The 18059-nt window shown below is 43.0% G+C and overlaps 1 protein-coding gene across 1 annotated transcript in view; it reads right to left on the bottom strand.

The window, feature by feature from the left end:
- Positions 1-18059, bottom strand: part of SHC4 (SHC adaptor protein 4) — a 247411-nt gene that overhangs the window by 50471 nt on the left and 178881 nt on the right. Inside the window, exons 5-6 of the mRNA XM_003420135.3 lie at positions 15872-15925; positions 12017-12068 (exon numbers count right to left, since the gene is read on the bottom strand). Coding sequence (XP_003420183.1) covers positions 12017-12068; positions 15872-15925 — 106 coding nt within the window. The remainder of the gene's footprint in view (positions 1-12016; positions 12069-15871; positions 15926-18059) is intronic.

Here is an 18059-nt window from a genome sequence, read left to right as displayed (position 1 = left end):
ACTGCCAAATTTCTCTTCCAAAACTTGGTATACTTGCTCACACCAGCAATGTTTAAGAGTGGCTGTACCCTAAATTCTCACCTGCTCTGGGCGTTATACCTTTTTCCAAAGTCTGAAATTTGAAGACGGAATATGATGTCTCATTATAATTAGTGCTTCTTTGGTTGCTAGTGAGGTCAACTTTTTATTTTTTAAATGTTTCTTGCTTTGTAATGTTCTTTTGTAAAGAGGTGCTCAGGACCTGGGATCTGTCCACCTCACCCATTTATCAGCTGGGTAACCACAGGAAAACTATCTTAACTTTTCCAGTGCTAGTGCTTCTATAAAAACAAACAAAAAAAGGAGTACTATTACCACCTTCCCCACAGGGCTGTTGTGAGGTTGAAAAGAGGCAGTGCGTACAAGTCATCCTGATAAGGCCTGGCATGTGGTAAACATGCAATAAATGGGGGCTGTTGTTCTTTATCCTATTTCTCTGTTGGGTTGTCTTCTTCCTATTTTTAAGAATCCCTATCTCTTTAGTGGCAGCACCATTCTCCAAATCACACCAGATAATAATAATAATAACCCACTCCCACTGTCGTCGAGTCGATTCCGACTCATAGCGACCCTATAGAACAGAGTAGAACTGCCCCGTAGAGTTTCCAAGGAATAGCTACCATTTATTTACCACTTACTATAAGCCCTCGGGAAACCTTGATGGGTTAGAGCTACAGCTACTAACCAAAGGTCGGCAGTTCGAATCCACCAGGTGCTCTTTGGAAATCCTATGGGCAGTTCTACTCCGTCCTTTAGGGTCGTTATGAGTCAGAATCGACATGACAGCAACAGATTTTTTTTTCTTTTTAAATGAGCACTGGCTGCGTAGGGGTTAAGAGTTCGGCTGCTAACCAAAAGGTCAGCAATTCAAATCCACCAGCTGCTCTTTGGAAACCCTATGAGGCAGTTCTACTCTGTCCTATGGGGTCGCTGTGAGTCAGAATTCACTCAATGGCATCTAACAGCAACAACAACATGAACCAAGTAGAGTCCCTGGGTGGTACAAGTGGTTAACGTGCTCGGCTGCTAGATGAAAGCTTGGAGTTTCGAGTCCACCCAAAAGTGCCTTGGAAGAGAGTCCTGGTGATTTGCTTCTGAAAGATCAGTCATTGAACATCCTATGGACGCAGTTCCACTTTGACACACCTGAGGTCACCATGAACCCGAGGTCACCATGAACCTGAGCTGACTTGACAGCAACTCGTTTTTCTGAGCCAGGTATGAAAATACTTGCTTTGCCCACAATGTCTCATTCAGTTCTCAGGAACACCTTCCCTCGTACCTAATCGCAAACTACTATTAATTCACAAATTGGTCCAAATTGTCTCCCGCTCTCTCCCATGGCAGTTTAGAATATTACCACCTCTGTCCAGGATTAATGATGTGTCCTCCGAATTGGACTCTACAACTCCACACTGCATTTCCCCATTTTACAGACATAACTGCCAGAATATTATGGCAGGCACCATAATAATTTTTATATATTTCAAAATATTCATGGCTCCCAATGACCTTTTGGCTGGCATTCAAGGCCCTCCATAATTTGTTTCTGACCCACCCATCTTTTCAGCCATGGCTCCTCTACTTCTACTGTTTACCCTCTTCACCCTGACACACACACAGACATAGACACACACACAGGCACAAAAACACACACCATCGAAACACCAAGCCCTAAGCTCTCATCGAGGTGCTTTGTTCACCTGTCCCTTTATTCTATTTGCTCCACAAATCCTGACTGGGTACCTACCATGGTCCAGGTACTGTCTTCTAGGTACCTTCTGTCTTAGACTGGGTTCTCTAGAGAAGCAAAACCAGTAAAGCGTATAAATATATATGGAGAGATTTATATCAAGGAAATGGCTCACGCGAATGTAGAGGCTGGAGCATCCCAAGTCTGTGGATCAGGATAGAGGCTTCTCTCGATTCACGTAACCGCAGGTGCTGGCTAACCCAAGACTGGCAGGTAGGCGAGCAGGGCTCTTGCTCTCAGACTGTGAAGATCAAAGAATCCCAAGATCTGTAGATAAGCTGATAGCTCAAATCCCAAGAGCTGGAGGTCAGAAGAACAGGAGGCAGCCACAGGATCCAGAGTGAGAGCAAAGCCAGAATGTCTGCTTATATTCAGCTGCAGGCCACACCCCCAAGGAAATTCCCTTTCACCTGATTGGCTACTCACAGCAGATTCCATCATGGGAATGATCAATTATAAACACTGAGAATCATGGCCCAGCCAAGTTGACACACAATATTAACCATCACATCCCACCTCTTGTCAACCTGGCACATGTACACATCTCTTAAACCATACACAATCTCTGAATAAAGACAATTATAAAGTTATACTTGTGCCTAACATGATACAACATGTGTACAACCGAAAACATACTAGCCCAGTTTAAATGTTGTATTTTATAAGTGAAGAAAATAAAAACATTTGATGCACATATACAAGGCAGGAATGCTCATAACAACTACAGTCCTCAATTTATGCAACTGGTCACATGGCCATAACTGGTATTTAGAACTACTTTCTTCCACCGTCCATTCTGTATTCCCTTTTCCCTCAGCAAGCACCTCAGCTGGTCCTGGTTCTTTGCCTGGTGGTGTGAACCAAACCTTCATTCCTGAAGGTTCCGGGTCATTAGTAGTCATGTTGGAATGGGGTTGCTGTAGTTTTCCATTGACTTTAATCACAGGGCAGCATAGTACTAAGAGACGCCCTAATGGATCTCCTGGATTCCAGACATACTCTTCTTTACTTCCATGATGTAATACCATTCGGATTTCCTCTTGGTAATCTGGATCAGTCACACCAGCCAGTATGGTAACTCCCTTCCTTGCCTGTTGATCCAAGGGCAAAAGGAGCCCCAAGTGGCCAGGTGGCATTCTTAGCTTTCAGTTCAAAGGAATCAGTGGTGTGTTTCCAGGTGGGGCATTCCTCCCTTTGGAACTAAGGCCTCTAAACCTGCACAGCACAAGGTCGTGGGGGCAGGAAGCAAAAATCTTGCAAGTGGGTCACTAGGAGTAATAGTGAGAGGTGCCACTCCCATTTCTACCCCTTGATTCGTGGACCCATAAATCCTGGCTATGGGAGAAACAGCACCGTATACTGGACTCTGGTTTAGAGCATATACAGCCTCCTGGAGAACACTGCACCAACCCTGCAAGGTACTGCCACCTAGCCAGTGCCATAATTGTGTCCTTAGAAGGCCATTCCATTGTTCCATCAAGCCCGCTGCTTCAGAATGATGAGGAACATGGTAAGACCCATGAATTCCATGAGCACGGGCCCGCTGCTGCACTTCATTTACTGTGAAGTGACTCCCTTGGTCTGAGGCAATGCTGTGTGGGACACCATGATGGTGGATAAAGCATCTGTAAGTCCACAGGTGGTAGTTTTGGCAGAAGCATTGTGTGCAGAGAAGGCAAATCCATATCCATAGTAGGCGTCTATTCCAGTAACAACGAAACACTGCCCTTTCCATGATGGAAGTGGTCCAACATAATCAACTTGCCACCAGGTTGCTGACTGATCACCTGGAGGGATGGTGCCATATTGGGGACTCAAGTGTTGGTCTCTGATGCTGGCAGACTGGGCACTCAGCAGTGGCTGTAGCCAAGTCAGGCTGGTGAGTGGAAGTCCACATTGCTGAACCCATGCATAACCTCCCACCCTGCCACTATGGCCACTTTGTTCATGAGCCCATTGAGCGATGACAGGAGTAGCTGGGGAAGGGGGATGACTGGTTTCCACAGAATGCATTATCCTATCTGCTTGACTGTTAAAATCATCCTCTGCTGAGGTCACCCTTTGGTGAGGAGTCACATGAGACATAAATATCTTCACTTCCTTGGCCCATTCAGAGAGGTCTATCCACATACATCTTCCCCATAAATCCTTGTCTCCAATTTTCCAGTCATGTTCTTTCCATGTCCCTGACCATCCAGCCAAACCATTGGCCACAGACCATGAATCATTACACGATCGCACATTAGGAAATTTCTCCTTCCGAGCAAAGTGAACAACCAGATATGCTGCTCAAAGTGCTGTCCACTGGGAGGATTTCCCTTTACCACCACCCTTCAGGGAGGTCACAGAAAGGGGCTGTAGTGCTGCCGCTGTCTACTTTCAAGTGGTACCTGCCTATTGCACAGAACCATCTGTAAACCAGGCATGAGTTTTCTCTTCTTCAGTCAACTGATCATAAGGAAATCGCCAAGAGGCCACAGGTGCCGACTGGGAGATAGAAGGTAATTGACAGGAGTGGAGACCATGGACATTTGGGCCACTTCCTCACACAACTTACTTGTGTCTTCAGGTCCTGCTCAGGCCCAATCTTGTGTATACCACTCCCACTTAATGATGGAGTGCTGCTGTGCATGTCCAACTTTATGACTCTGTGGGTCAGATAACACCATTCATGATGGGCAGTTCAGGCCGCATGGTGACTTGGTGTCCCATGGTTAAGTGTTCAGTCTCTACTAAGGCTCAAACAAGCTAAAAGCTGTTTCTCAAAGGAGAGTAGTTATTTACAGAGGATGGCAGCGCTTTGCTCCAAACTCCTAAGGGTCTGTGCAGTAATTCACCAATAGGGGCCTGCCAAAAACTGCAAACAGCCACTGACACTTCAAGCACCATTGGATCAGCTGGATCATATGGCCCAAGTAGCACAGCGGCTTGCACAGCAACCTGAACCTGTTGCAGAGCCTTCTCTTGTTCTGCACCCCATTCAAAACTAGTAGCTTTTTGAGTCACTTGATAGGCCAGAGAAGCACACCAAGATGAGGAATGTCTTGCCTCCAAAATCCAACGAGGCCCACTAGGTGCTGTGCCTCCTTTTTCATTGTGGGAGCAGCCAGATGCAATAATTTATCCTTCACTTTAGAAGGAATATCTCAACATGCCCTACACCATTGGACCCCTAGAAATTTCACTGAGGTAGAAGGTACCTGAATTTTTGTGGGATTAATTTCCCACTCTCTAGCACATAAGACTAGACACTTCTTCCTTACTAGGTCCAATCAGCATAATGTCATCAGTGCAATAGACCAGTGTGACGTCTTGTGGAAGGGAAAAGTGATCAAGGTCCCTTCAGATGAAATTATGACAGAAGGCTGGGGAGTTAATGTAGCCCTGAGGTAGGCAAGTGAAGGTGCATTGCTGGCCTTGCCAGCTGAAGGAAAACTGCTTCTGATGGTCCTTTGAAACAGGTATGGAGAAAAAGGCATTAAACAGATCAGTAGCTGCATACCAGGTACCAGGAGACAGATTAATTTGCTCAAGCTATGAAACTACATCTGGAACAGCAGCTGCAATTGGAGTCAGCATCTGGTTAAGTTTTCAATAATCTTCTGTCATTCTCCAAGATCCGGCTGTTTCTTGCATAGCCATATAGGCGAGCTGAATGAGGATATGGTGGGAATCACCACCCCTGCATCCTTCAAGACCTTGATGGTGGCAGTAATCTCTGCGATCCCTCCAGGAATGCGGTATTGCTTTGGTTTACTATTTTCCTATGTAGGGGCAATTCTAATGGCTTCCACTTGGCTTTTCCTATCATAATAGCCCTTACTCTATTTGTCAGAGATCCAATGTGGGGGTTCTGCCAGTTGCTGAGTGTATCTATTCCAATTATGCATTCTGGAACTGGGGAAATCACTACAGAATGGGTTCAGGAAATCACTGGACCTACTGTGAGACAGACACGAGCCAAGGCTCCATTAATAATCTGACCTCCATATGCCCCTACTCTGACTGGTGGGCCACAGTGATGTTTTGGGTATCCTGGAATTAATGGCAGTTCAGAGCCAGTATCCAGTAATTCCTAAAAAGTCTGATTATTTCCTTTTCTCCAACGAACAGTCACTCTCATAAAAGGCTATAGATCCCTTTGGGGAAGGCTGGGACAAAGATTAACAGAAAAAATTTTGGCAGTGTGTTGGAGTCCTTCCTCAAGGGGACGCAGCCTCCCCTTCATCCAAGGGGTTGCGGGTCTTTAAACTTGCTCAAATCTGAGAACTGATTGAGGAACTGTGGCTCTCTGTTCTGGTTATTCAATTTACACTGCTGTTCACCTGGCCTAGAATTTATCTGTTTATACAGGTCAAGTAAATATTTAGTAGATTTTCTATTTCACTCCTAGGGACACCATGACTAAGTAGCCAACGCCATAAGTCCATACAAATCAGACTATTCTGATTACTGCTTTGACTCCGCTGGTCCATTACTGTGACCATGCTCACCTTGTCTTTGTCGATTGAGTGCAGCCACTTGGCCTCTACTACCACGGGTTCCAATCAGCCCCATTGTAGTTAGATGTCTTAATTCAGTTATGGCAGTTCCCACTGTCAAATCTGATTTACATAAAATAGCAGTCTTCAAGGATGCTGGAGCTCCCTTTACAAAAGTATTCCTCACAATAGGGGTAAAAGGTGTGTCCTCTGGGCACTCCATGTGTGGTCTGTGGGTCTAACCTGATAAATCCACTCTAACAGCTCAATTTCCCTAAGCCTTTGGATACTTTCTTCTACAGTATACCAAGGCAGGTCTGGTACTTCAACTTGATTTAGTGTAGGCCACCTTGTAATCCATGCTTCAGCTACCCAGCCAAACAAGCTATTAGATCCTTTCCTAACTTCTCGAGCTGAAACATTGATTGAAGAATCTGTGTTTAGTGGACCCAGACTGATCCATCTTTATGTTCCTTGCACCATTATCTCACACCCTTAATAGCCATTCCCACACATATCACTCAAGTTTCTGTTTGTACATATTAGAAAATTCAAGCAGTTCTTTTGGAATGTAGTATACCTCCTCCTGGGTCACACTTTGTACTTCACCTTTTGGGACTCTTCTGGGACTTAAGTCTAGTTACAGGTCTAGAAGCCAGAATCTGTAGCGTGAAATTGTTTTGAGAATATTCAGCATTGTCTTGTGAAGCATCTGCCTCAGGCAATGCCCCAGGCAACGACTCAGGCAAGGGCTTCTTAGAGGCAGCTGGGCTAGGGCTAATCTCATCAGATGGGAGTGGAGAGGCTAATGGTTTTTCTGGGCAGGGTGGTTTAGCAAACAAACATGAAGTAATCTCTTCAGATGGGAGTGCTTGCTGCTGGCAGGAGTGATTCAACAGAATTTAGTGTCTCAGTGTTTCCAGCTTCCTGATTATCTGACCATATGTCCCCATCCCAAGTTTCAGGATCCCATTTCTTCCCAATCGATGCCCTTACTTTAACTTCAGACACCGCTCAAGGTTGGCAATTGAGCTAGCATTATAATTCAGTCACTCTTACAATAAGGCTCTGGGTTTGGTTTTCAGCAATTTCAACTCTGTTACTACAAAAAATAAAGCTTTCTTTCAAAGCACAAGTGGAATCCTTAAGGTCATTTATGCAGCACTTGGCTTTGACTCTGAAGCCCTGAGCACATCTCTTTCTTTTACTGGTTTGTCTAGCAAAAGTAGGACCAACGAACCAGTTTCCTTATACTTCTCAATCTGACAAAACTATGGAAAGACATCACACATGTGTTCACTCAGAGCCTTGCCTTTCACCAATACCTGATCTACTGGTGGTGATATTTTGTGTTAATTGTATCACCACCTCATGCCATGGAATAGCAGCACCCTCTTTACTACTGGAAGCAAAATCATCAACATCTTTAAGACTAACCAGACTTCAGAACCAATTTAGAAAACTCATCCTTACAATTTTGTTTCTCTAGAACCATTCTTGGTACCAAATGTCTTAGGCTGGGTTCTCCAGAGAAGCAAAACCATATATAAAAATGTATACAGGCAGATTTATATCAAGAAAACAGCTCACGTGATTGTAGAGGCTGAAATGTCCCAAGTCCATGGATCAGGATAGAGGCTTCCCTCAATTCATGTAGCCACAGAGGCTAGTGAACCCAAGACTGGCAGGTCAGAGAGCAGGGCTCCTGCTCTTGTGCTGTGAAAATCGAGGGATCCCAAAATCTGCAGATAAGCTGATAGCTCAAATCCCAAGAGCCAGAGGTCAGATGAACAGGAGGCAGCCGCAGGATCCAGAGTGCACAAAAAGCCAGAACACCTGCTTATATTCAGATGCGGGCCACATCCCCAAGGAAACTCCCTTTCAACTGATTGACTACTCACAGCAGATTCCCTCATGGGAGTGATCACACATAAACACCGAGAATCATGACCCAGGCAAGCTGACATACAGTCTTAACCAGCACACCCTCCTTCTCTGTACATGAGATTATGTTTATCTCTCCCACTAAATGTTGAGTCCATGGAGGCCAGGAATTCTTTTTCTTCCAGAATAATTAGTTTGGTGGCTTGCATATTAGTATGAAATTAATCATTATTTGTGGACTCGGAAGTTGTCTCCATACCTCTGGGCAGAAATTAAAGCCAAGGGGCTCAGGTGAGTGGAAATGATTTCACAATAGGGGGTGTGCACGCAGGGGGGTTTATTGAGAATAGAGCAGGTTCTCGCATAGGCATCTATAATCAAGATAAAGAAAAAAGGGGAGGAGGGAGCAGAAAAAGGAAAAATAAGTGATGGAGAAATGCTAAGTTTTTAATCCAAAACAATTACCCTAAGTCATCCATCTACTCAATATATCCTTTTCCCTAAAGAAGAAAGAAAGATGAGTGGAAGGAGGGAAGGCAGTGAGCATTACCTCAGTTATACCTCCCAACAACTCCAGGAGGTAAATATTATTTTGTGTATGGTGTGAGGCACGGATTCTGTTTCATTTTTCTGCATGTGGAAATCCAATTTCCCCAACACCATTTCCTGAAGAGATTCTTCCTTACCCATTAAATGAACTTAGCACCTTGTCAAAGTTCAGTTGACCACAGATGTGTGGGTTTATTTCTAGACTTTCAATTCTATCCCATTGGTCTATGTCAGGAAGTAGATATTATTATTCCCATTTAAAAGAAAAAGAAACTGAGGATTGAGGTTCAAGGATGTGAAACAGCTTGCCTAAAGTTATATGGCAAGATGGTGGAAGAACTATGATTCCAAGCCAGTCTGCCTGGCTCCAGCATCTATGTTATTTCATATTTACAGGCAGAGGGCTAAGAAAGAAAGAACTGAAACCTCTATTAGGGCCCTGAGTCCATTATCTTACCCCTCAGGTCCCACCCATAACTTCACTCAACAAATACCCCTTCAGGCTCTCCATGCAAGGATTACCTTGAACTCCCTTCAGGCAGCTCGGGCCTGACAAACTACTCAGGCACCAAAACAGAAGCTTTCAAAGTGAAGGTGCTTCATCATAATTTTCTCTGGCTTTCTTGTTCCACTTAAGCAAAGCAGGTCATTTGCAAGCATATGGCTCCTGCTTAGTCACTACCCTCAACAACTACATTAATCTTCGAAATCCTCGCCTGCATATACTGAGGAGCAATGACATGCTGTGCCCAGAGATATTCAATGGCCATTGGCAAAGTTACTAAACACATAGATTTCCTGAGGTATTTTTTTCCTCCTCTCACCCTGTCTTTTTCATGTTAAGACAAAAGGTTTGCTGTTGAGAGAACTTCCCCCAAATAGCAAACAGTTATTCTTTAGGGAAGCTTAGGCAATAATTAAAAGAGGTTTCTCTTCTCTGGTATCCCACCCACCCCCGTCCCCCCTTCACGGTTTCCTGTCTGTCCTATTCACTGTTTGACTCTTATCCGTTCTTCACTATTTAGTTTAGAGGAGTCGATTTCAATGGAGTGTTTTATAGTATGTGTTATCTGTCCTTCCTTTTCATCTCACCGAGGCCATGTTCTTTTGGCAAGCATTTACTGAGCATCTACTACGATTCAGGCTCTGCACCTGCGGCTGGCCTCATCATTTCATCTCTGACTATCTCAATAACTTCCAAACGGATCTCCCTGCCTTAAGTGTCTGAATCCACCTATCTGCATCTTGCTGCCAAGTCAATCTTCCTGAATCCCTATTTTATAAACAGCTCTCTTCATCCATTTGCCCAGAGGATTACCAAACCAAAACCAAACCCAAACCCGGTGCCGTTGAGTTGATTCCGACTTATAGCAACCCTACAGGACAGAGTAGAACTGCCCCATAGGGTTTCCAAGGAGTGCCTGGCAGATTTGAACTGCCGACCCTTTGGTTAGCAGCCGTAGCACTTAACCACTACGCCACCAGGGTTTCCCCCAGAGGATTAGGTTCCTATTTATTAGCCCTCTCTTCTCTATACAAACCCTGGTGGTGTAGTGGTTAAGAGCTATGACTGCTAACCAAAAGATTGGCAGTTTGAATCCACCAGGCACTTTGGAAACTCTATGGGGCAGTTCTATTCTGTCCTATAGGGTCACTCTGCCCTATAGTTGGAATCGACTCTACGGCAATGGGTTTGGTTTGGTTTTTGGTCTCCTATCTACCCTGAAGAGTGCTTTGGTGGTTCAGTGGTAGAATTCTTACCTCCCATGCAGGAGACCCAAGTTTGATTCCTGGCCAATGCCCTCAGATGGGCCTTGGTGGTTCAGTGGTGAAATCTCGCCTCCCACGCTGGAGACCCAGACTCAATCCCTGGCCAACGCACCTCAAGCACAGCCACCGCCTGTCTGTCAGTGGGGGGTGTGTGTTGCTACGATGCTGCTCTACATTCCAGCGTGTTCTATTCATTTGTCCCCAACCAGCCAGGGGTGTGTCCACTTCTGTGTCTTATAGCTCTTTGCGTTTCTAAGTCCCAGTCCATGTGTGCTTAATAAATGTTCTGGGGAAAACGTCATCCATGGGGTGGCAGAGGATATGCCCAACGAACAGGCTCTACTGAAGGAGGAGAGCCAGCCTAAAATACTCATCCCTAGGAGGAATCTGAATTTTCCAAAGTTAGAAATAGAGAGAAAATACTAACCATGCCTGTTCCGGGGAGAACAGCAACCCAAGGACCCCAGGCCCTCGATCCAAAGTGTGCTGGGAGATAAACTTTTCGGGTAACCTGGATAAATCCTGGGATGAGCAATCCAACCAACTCACTCTTCTATTCACTTGGCCATTCAACAACATAGCTATTGCACATCACATATGTTCTAGGCATCGTGATAACTGCTTAGGAAATAACAATGAGCAAAATAAACAAGTTCCTGCCGTCGTGGTGCTTTCAGTCTAGTGGAAAGGACAGGCATTAAACACACTAACAAGTGAGTAAATAAAATAATAAAAGTGTGGGATAATTGTTATCAGAACAGAGAGAAGGTATTATTATGGAGCACGTGGGGTAGGGGGTGGATATGCCACTAGGGATAGGAGGTGCTATCAATCAAAGAAAGCCTCTTTAAAGAAGAGACATTTAAGCTGAGGTCCCAGGGATAAGAAGGAGTAAATACTCAAAGTGACATCCCAGGCTGCTGTACGGCAAGTGCACGGGCTCAACACATATGCACAGACGTATGCATACACTCATGTGTGTGCACACATACACATAAACACTTGCTGAGACCAGTGCAGACAGATAAGCTCGCTGGATTGGCTCACTTGTCCACTGGGGCATGGCAGCCTGCCCCTCCATCACAACCAAAGCAGGTTCTTTTTTGAGTATACAAATAGGTAATACACCTTTTGGTTGCTGGGTCTCTCAAATGGCTGGGTTTTAAATCCCATCTATACATTTTTTTTTTCTTTGCACTGTTTGTTATTGTTGCTGTTAGGTGCCGTCGAGTCAGTTCCAACTCATAGCAACCCTATGGGAAACAAGAGAACTGCCCCACAGCATTTCCAAGGAGTGGTTGGTGAATTCGAACTGCCAACCTTTTGGTTAGCAGCTGAGCTCTTAACCACCATGCCACCAGGGCTCCTTGCTATGCTAGCAGGGCTATTTATTTCCACCTCAAATTTACGTAATCTTTCTAGAACCCAATATAGCACTCTGGTGATCCTCATCATTCTGTACATTGAAAAATAACCGCTTAATACTTTTTAAAGTTGGTATATACCAGCTCTTAAGAAATCTAGAAGTTGCTTTCCATACCTCGTTGATTAACTGGATCTTTAGCTACGTAGGCAACATAGTCTGTAGTATCCTATAAAAAAAGGGAAAACGATTGCATTTAAAATGAATGGATTGCACTGTTGAAAAATAAGAGCACACTTAGGACGTGATTCTGAGGCAAGCAATTAAAACACTACTGCTCCTGTTTAAAGGGAAAAGGAAAGCATAAACAAATACATACTACATCGTTTAATAATTGTGGAGTTCACATTCTCTGCCCCCTTGGGGAAAGAATATGAAGATTAAAAATTTAGAGGCAAACTATGTTACAAAAAAATAAAAGAAACTTATGCGGGTAGGGAATTCTTTTAGGGCATATATGTTTAAAAAAAAGTGATTGGGGACTATGACTCTCTCATGTGTTGAAAGCCGAAATACCAGAGGTCATGTGATCATGAGGCTGTCATAAACTAGAACGTGGCACTGTAATTTCCCTGTGGTCCAGATAGATACCATGTACATCAGAAAATAAGTTAATTAAAAAGAGATGATGGGTTTTGTGGATGTTAGTAAAAGTAAACTTAAGCAACAATAAAGCAAAAAATATAAGACATTTATTTGGTCAATATTGGTGGTGGCAGCAGTCGATTCTTTCATGGAATACATAGAAAGGAAAAAAATCACTTTTTAAAGAGCAAATCCATGAAAAACCAAGTGATGTGCTGCTGACTTCATAAAAACAAAACAAAACAAAAAAGCTACTTGGTAATTCTGACTTTTATTGAAAATAGTAAGCTGATGAATGATAAAGTTTTAATCATTAAAGATGCTTTTTGTTATCTCAGATCTTGGAAAAAATACACACAATGCCTTTTGCAGATTAGAAGCATGACTCTTCAGAGGGAAGATGCAATCAGCTGGCAGGACATATAGGTCCCTGTTTGTAACACCCTTGAGGACAGTCACTTCGTAACCCACCACGAATCACACAGGAAGCAGGTCAGGGTCAGCATAACTTGTCTTAGGGTATTTTAAAAAATCATATACCTAAGTAAATTTCTCTTATGCAAAAAAAAAATATAGGTTTGAACTATATACTATATAAATAAGGCAATACCTACAAGCTTGCTTTTATTTTCTACTCACTCAAAAGCAAAGCCACATTTGCTGAGGACTTTCTTTTTTTTGATGGTAGTTTTAAAGTTTGAGATGTGACAAGGTGCCAGCAACGTCGCCTGGCCTGTTAGATGATGGGAAAAGAGGTCATGGTTGACTCCAGACCTGTTTCTTCATGTTTACAGCAGTCTTCAACACTTTCAGAGTTCTAAAATTCTATGACCGTAGGTATCAGGGAGAATTTACAAAGGTTAAAAGTGGGGGAAATGTATTTAATTTTGATATATTTGCAATGCATTTTTGAAATGGAGAAAGCATATATAGGTATGGAAGTATCAACCTACTGCTGTTGAGTCAATTCTGACTCATAGCAACCCTATAGGAAGAGCAGAACTGCCCCATGGGGTTTCCTAGGCTGAAATCTTTATGGAAGTAGACTGCCACGTATTTCTCCCGCGGAGTGGCTGGCGGGTTCAACTGACCTTTCAGTTAGCAGCCAAGCACTTAGCCACGGCGCCACTAGGGCTCCTTATAGAAGCATTACCAGGAACCATTTTCAGGACTAACAGAAGGGAGACAGGTAAACTCTTTTTGAGAAGAAAGTAAAGGCAGGAGTGAGAAAGGTCAGGAGCTGAAGAAAAATACCCAGTATTTAAACTTTTCGGAGGAAATTTAGTAAGATGACAGTTACTACATTGGACCACGGGACTGTTAATTCAGCTAGTATTCCAAGCCCTTTTGCAAAAAGCAAATATGGACAATAGTAACAATGGTGATAGCTACCACTTATCGCCAATGTTAAATGCATCAATACTCTGAGGCAAGAGTGATTACTCCCCCGTTTACAGATGGGAAAGGGACCCTAGAATAAATGAGGATTTGCTTTTCAATCCTAAAATGACAGTAACCTTTGAAACTTGAAAAGGGAAAATTTACGGCAAGTATCAGTAATTATTTTTCACATTACACTTGCAGAATTCATTCAAATATCTTAAAAAAGCATCTGAGTCCATTCTTGGATGGCTGAGCTACAACCAGTTAGGAAAAGAAAAGACAACGCTGGCATTTTCAGGCTGGATTCAGTAGCCTGTTCTGCTACCCAACATACCCTTTGGTGTCACTGTCGAGGCCAGATTGCAAGGCTGAATGGATCAGAGTTCAGATCCAGTATTATGCTGGGTGCTTATGGTCACACAGCCGCTGCTAAGAGTCAGCCACCTTGGATGCCTCCTGTTTGCTGATGAGTCCACAATTAGTCATCTGTGAAGCCTCTTTGGGAAAAGGTGAAGCTCTTAAAATCTGGTTTACCTTTAAATGGTAGTGTCATGAAACTACTATATTTATTAGAAAATAACTATACCCAAGACTGAGAGGTTAAAACCCAAGACTGAGAGGTTAGGAACTGGTAAAACCCAAATGGATTTGACATGCTTAAACAATTTGAGTGACCAGTAGTCAGTGTGAAGACAAGTAATCATTGAAGTGCTTTTAAGAATGGGCTAATTTAAATAGCGTTTTGTTATATATTTTACCTAAAACGAAGTTACACCAACAACCAAATGGAGGAACTTGCTTAAATACTTTAGATGTCAGTAAATGAAGCAATGATTACAGATAGTAACTTTGGAACTTTATTTCCTTTTAGGATAGGCAATTATTTTTTTGTTATATTCTTTTAAATACTAAGAATAAGTTTAAAACAAATCAAACTTTACAGTGATACCAGCTGCCAGATTTATTTTTTATCACTGATCCTCCGGTTTCTGTGTCCTATCATTTATGGGCCTAATTTCATTCCTCAGCTGCAAGTGAGAAACTAAAGGGGGATAGGAGAAAGAAAAAAACCCAGCTGTTTAACAGGATTTCATTACTTCATTTTGGAAAGGTATAATCTTTAATAATTAATGTCTGACAGAAAAGGAGGTAGTATGTTCTGGGCAAGAACGAGATCTGTGTATGTTCCCCATACGTTTCCTTGACGTTACTGGTGTCACGAAAGCTGTATTCTGCACTCTTTTAATCTGCCATTTGTTTACAGGCATGGGAAGAAGATCCGTAATGTCACAGAGGAGCAAAAATCCTCCTTCCAGTCTCTCAGTTTAAATAGATTTGTTTCTGATTCAGTCACAAACCCCCTAGTTTCAATGTCCCTCTCCTTTTGCTCTGGTCTAGTAGGGAGCCAATGAATAACACTTCCCTCTGCAAAGTAGGGTTGGAGAGAGACTGTCTGTTCCACCCTGCACAATTCAAAGGAAACGAGCACCATGTGGCCTCCCGAGAGCAAGGACATGCAAGTTTGCCCCAGGGACCAGCTGAGCTTGCCCTCCGTGAGTTTCTGCAAACCTGCTTGCTCACTCTAGATTAGACTTAGTACTGGTTGACAGCCAGAATGGCAAATAGGCTTCCCCTTCCACGCCAAGTCCAGTTGATTAGAAATGTCTGTCTGGAACTCTGTACTGAGAATGCTGAGAGAGGACAGACCACACATAGATGACATACTTGCATTCAGTGACTTAGATGCTACCAACAAGAAACTTCTCAGATGACAACTACATGGCTAATAGCACAGCAGAGTATTGTTAGCTCATCAACTAATCCAAATATTTCTGAATCAGTGACAAGGACTATTTTGTCAAAATCACATTCTTGATTACTCACGATATATAGTTATTTCTAAAATATAATAAGATATTGAGAAAAGGCAAGTAGTGACTAATATGCTTTACATGGTTGTTCTTTCAACCCTTATAAAAAGAAATTTTATGAATCCATACTTACAGGATCCCCTCCAGAGGCAAATGAAATAGACTGCATATGATGATTTGCAATAATCTGAAAAACATAAACAAATTAAACATACGCAATACTACAAATTATCACTTCTAGTTATATACGGTCTGTTAGTAAAGGGCATACGCTTGCTTCCCTTTGGGAACCACCCCACCCAAATTCTCTAAGAAGCATGTTGAGACCATGGTCAGCTCACTGCCCCTTCCCCACCCAGGTGGACAAACGATCCAGGTCTAGCCAATCAAAACATGCTGTCCCTCTAGATGGAACAGAGTAAATCAATGTCTTGGAGAAAGAATTGAGATAGATGGTAGGAAAGAAAGCATCTCTTTCTGAAATTAAGGACCATCTTTTGTTGCCTTATAGAAAAAGACTGCTGCAAAATAAATCTTCCCCTCTGGAGAAAGTCAGAACTGAGAGTTAAAAATAGGAAAAAGTTGGTAGTAACATTTGTTCCATCACTGGACAAATGAATTTCCCTCCTTCTATTTAATTATTTGGTTTTAAGTTAGTTAGACTTGGGTTTCAATCATTCACCACCAAAAGAATCCTGACTACGACACTGACATTAAGACTTCTAACATGAAGCAAGACTATCCAAGTGAACTGCATTGGTTACCCAAGAAAAGCCTTTCTTTTACTTGGGATTGTTCACCTAAAACCCACAAATAATGACCAATATTCAGAGACATGTTTGTCATGCTGTTTTGAAGGTTCCTTAAAACACTAACTGTATACCTACTGCCTCGTCCTTTAGACAAGGACTAGTGTTCAAAAATTCAACACACATTATCTAAAAATAAGTTATCAAGGGCATCCATAATGGATCAACATTGATCCCTCTATAGCTGCTTATAAAAAATTCTTTCAATGCTTGTAGACTTTGCTTCTTAAAAAAGATATTTATTTTACTTTAGATGAAGGGAAAGACAACACACAATACAGGTGAGGTCAGCAGAACTGGACTAAACCGAAAGCAAAGAAGTTTCCTGAATAAACTTAATGCTTCGAACGCCAGCATAGCAAGGGTGGGGGTTTGGGGACCATGGCTTCAGGAGACATCTAAGTCAATTGGCATAATAAAATCTATTAAGAAAACATTCTGCAACCCACTTTGGTGAGTGGCGTCTGGGGTCTTAAATGCTAGCAAGTGGCCATCTAAGGTGCACCAAATGGTCTCAACCCACATGGACCAAAGGAGAATGAAGAGTACCAAGGATATAAGGTAATTATGAGCCCAAGAGACAGAAAGGGCCACATAAATCAGAGGCTACATGAGCCTGAGACCAGAAGAACTAGATGGCACCCAGTTATAACCGATGACTACCCTGACAGAGAACACAACAGAGAACCCCTGAGGGAACAGGAGAGCAGTGGGATGCAGACCCCAAATTCTCGTAAAAAGACCAGACTTAATAGTCTGACTGAGACTAGAAGGACCCCGGTGGTCATGGCCCCCAGACCTCCTGTTGGCCCAGGACAGGAACCATTCCCAAAGCCAACTCTTAGACAGGGATTGGACTGGATAATGGGATGGAGAGGGATGCTGGTGAGGCGTGAGCTTCTTGGATCAGGTGAACACTTGAGACTATGTTGGCATCTCCTGTCTGGAGGGGAGATGAGAGGGTAGAAGGGGTTAGAAGCTGGTGGAATGGGCATCAAAAGAGAAAGTGGTGAGAGGGAGCGGGCTGTCTCATTAGGGAGAGAGCAATTGGGAGTATGTAGCAAGGTGTATATAAGCTTTTGTGTGAAAGACTGACTTAATTTGTAAACTTTCATTTAAAGCACAATAAAAATTTTTTTAAAAAGATATTTATTCAACACACAGTGGACCATTGGATTTGCTCGCTATTTACAGAAATCCCACATAGTTCCTTTATACATAAATAAACCCAGTGTCGTCAAGTCAATTCCAACTCATAGCAACCCTATAGGACACAGCAGAACTACCCCACAGGGTTTCCAAGGCTGTAATCTTTACAGGAACAGATTGCCAGGTCTTTTGTCTGGTGGAGTGGCTGGTGGGTTCGAACTGCTGACCTTTCTGTTAGCACCAGGGCTTCTTTATACGTCAGTAGCAATCACTGCACCACCAGAGCGCCTTTATACCTTGGTAGCGATCACCTACTGACAGGTGTCAGTTAAGCAAGCCAAATCTCTGCCTCTTACATAGTAG

Source organism: Loxodonta africana, chromosome 10 (genome assembly GCF_030014295.1).
Source record: "Loxodonta africana isolate mLoxAfr1 chromosome 10, mLoxAfr1.hap2, whole genome shotgun sequence".
NCBI lineage: Eukaryota > Metazoa > Chordata > Mammalia > Proboscidea > Elephantidae > Loxodonta > Loxodonta africana.
This window is presented reverse-complemented; position numbering and strand designations above follow the sequence as displayed.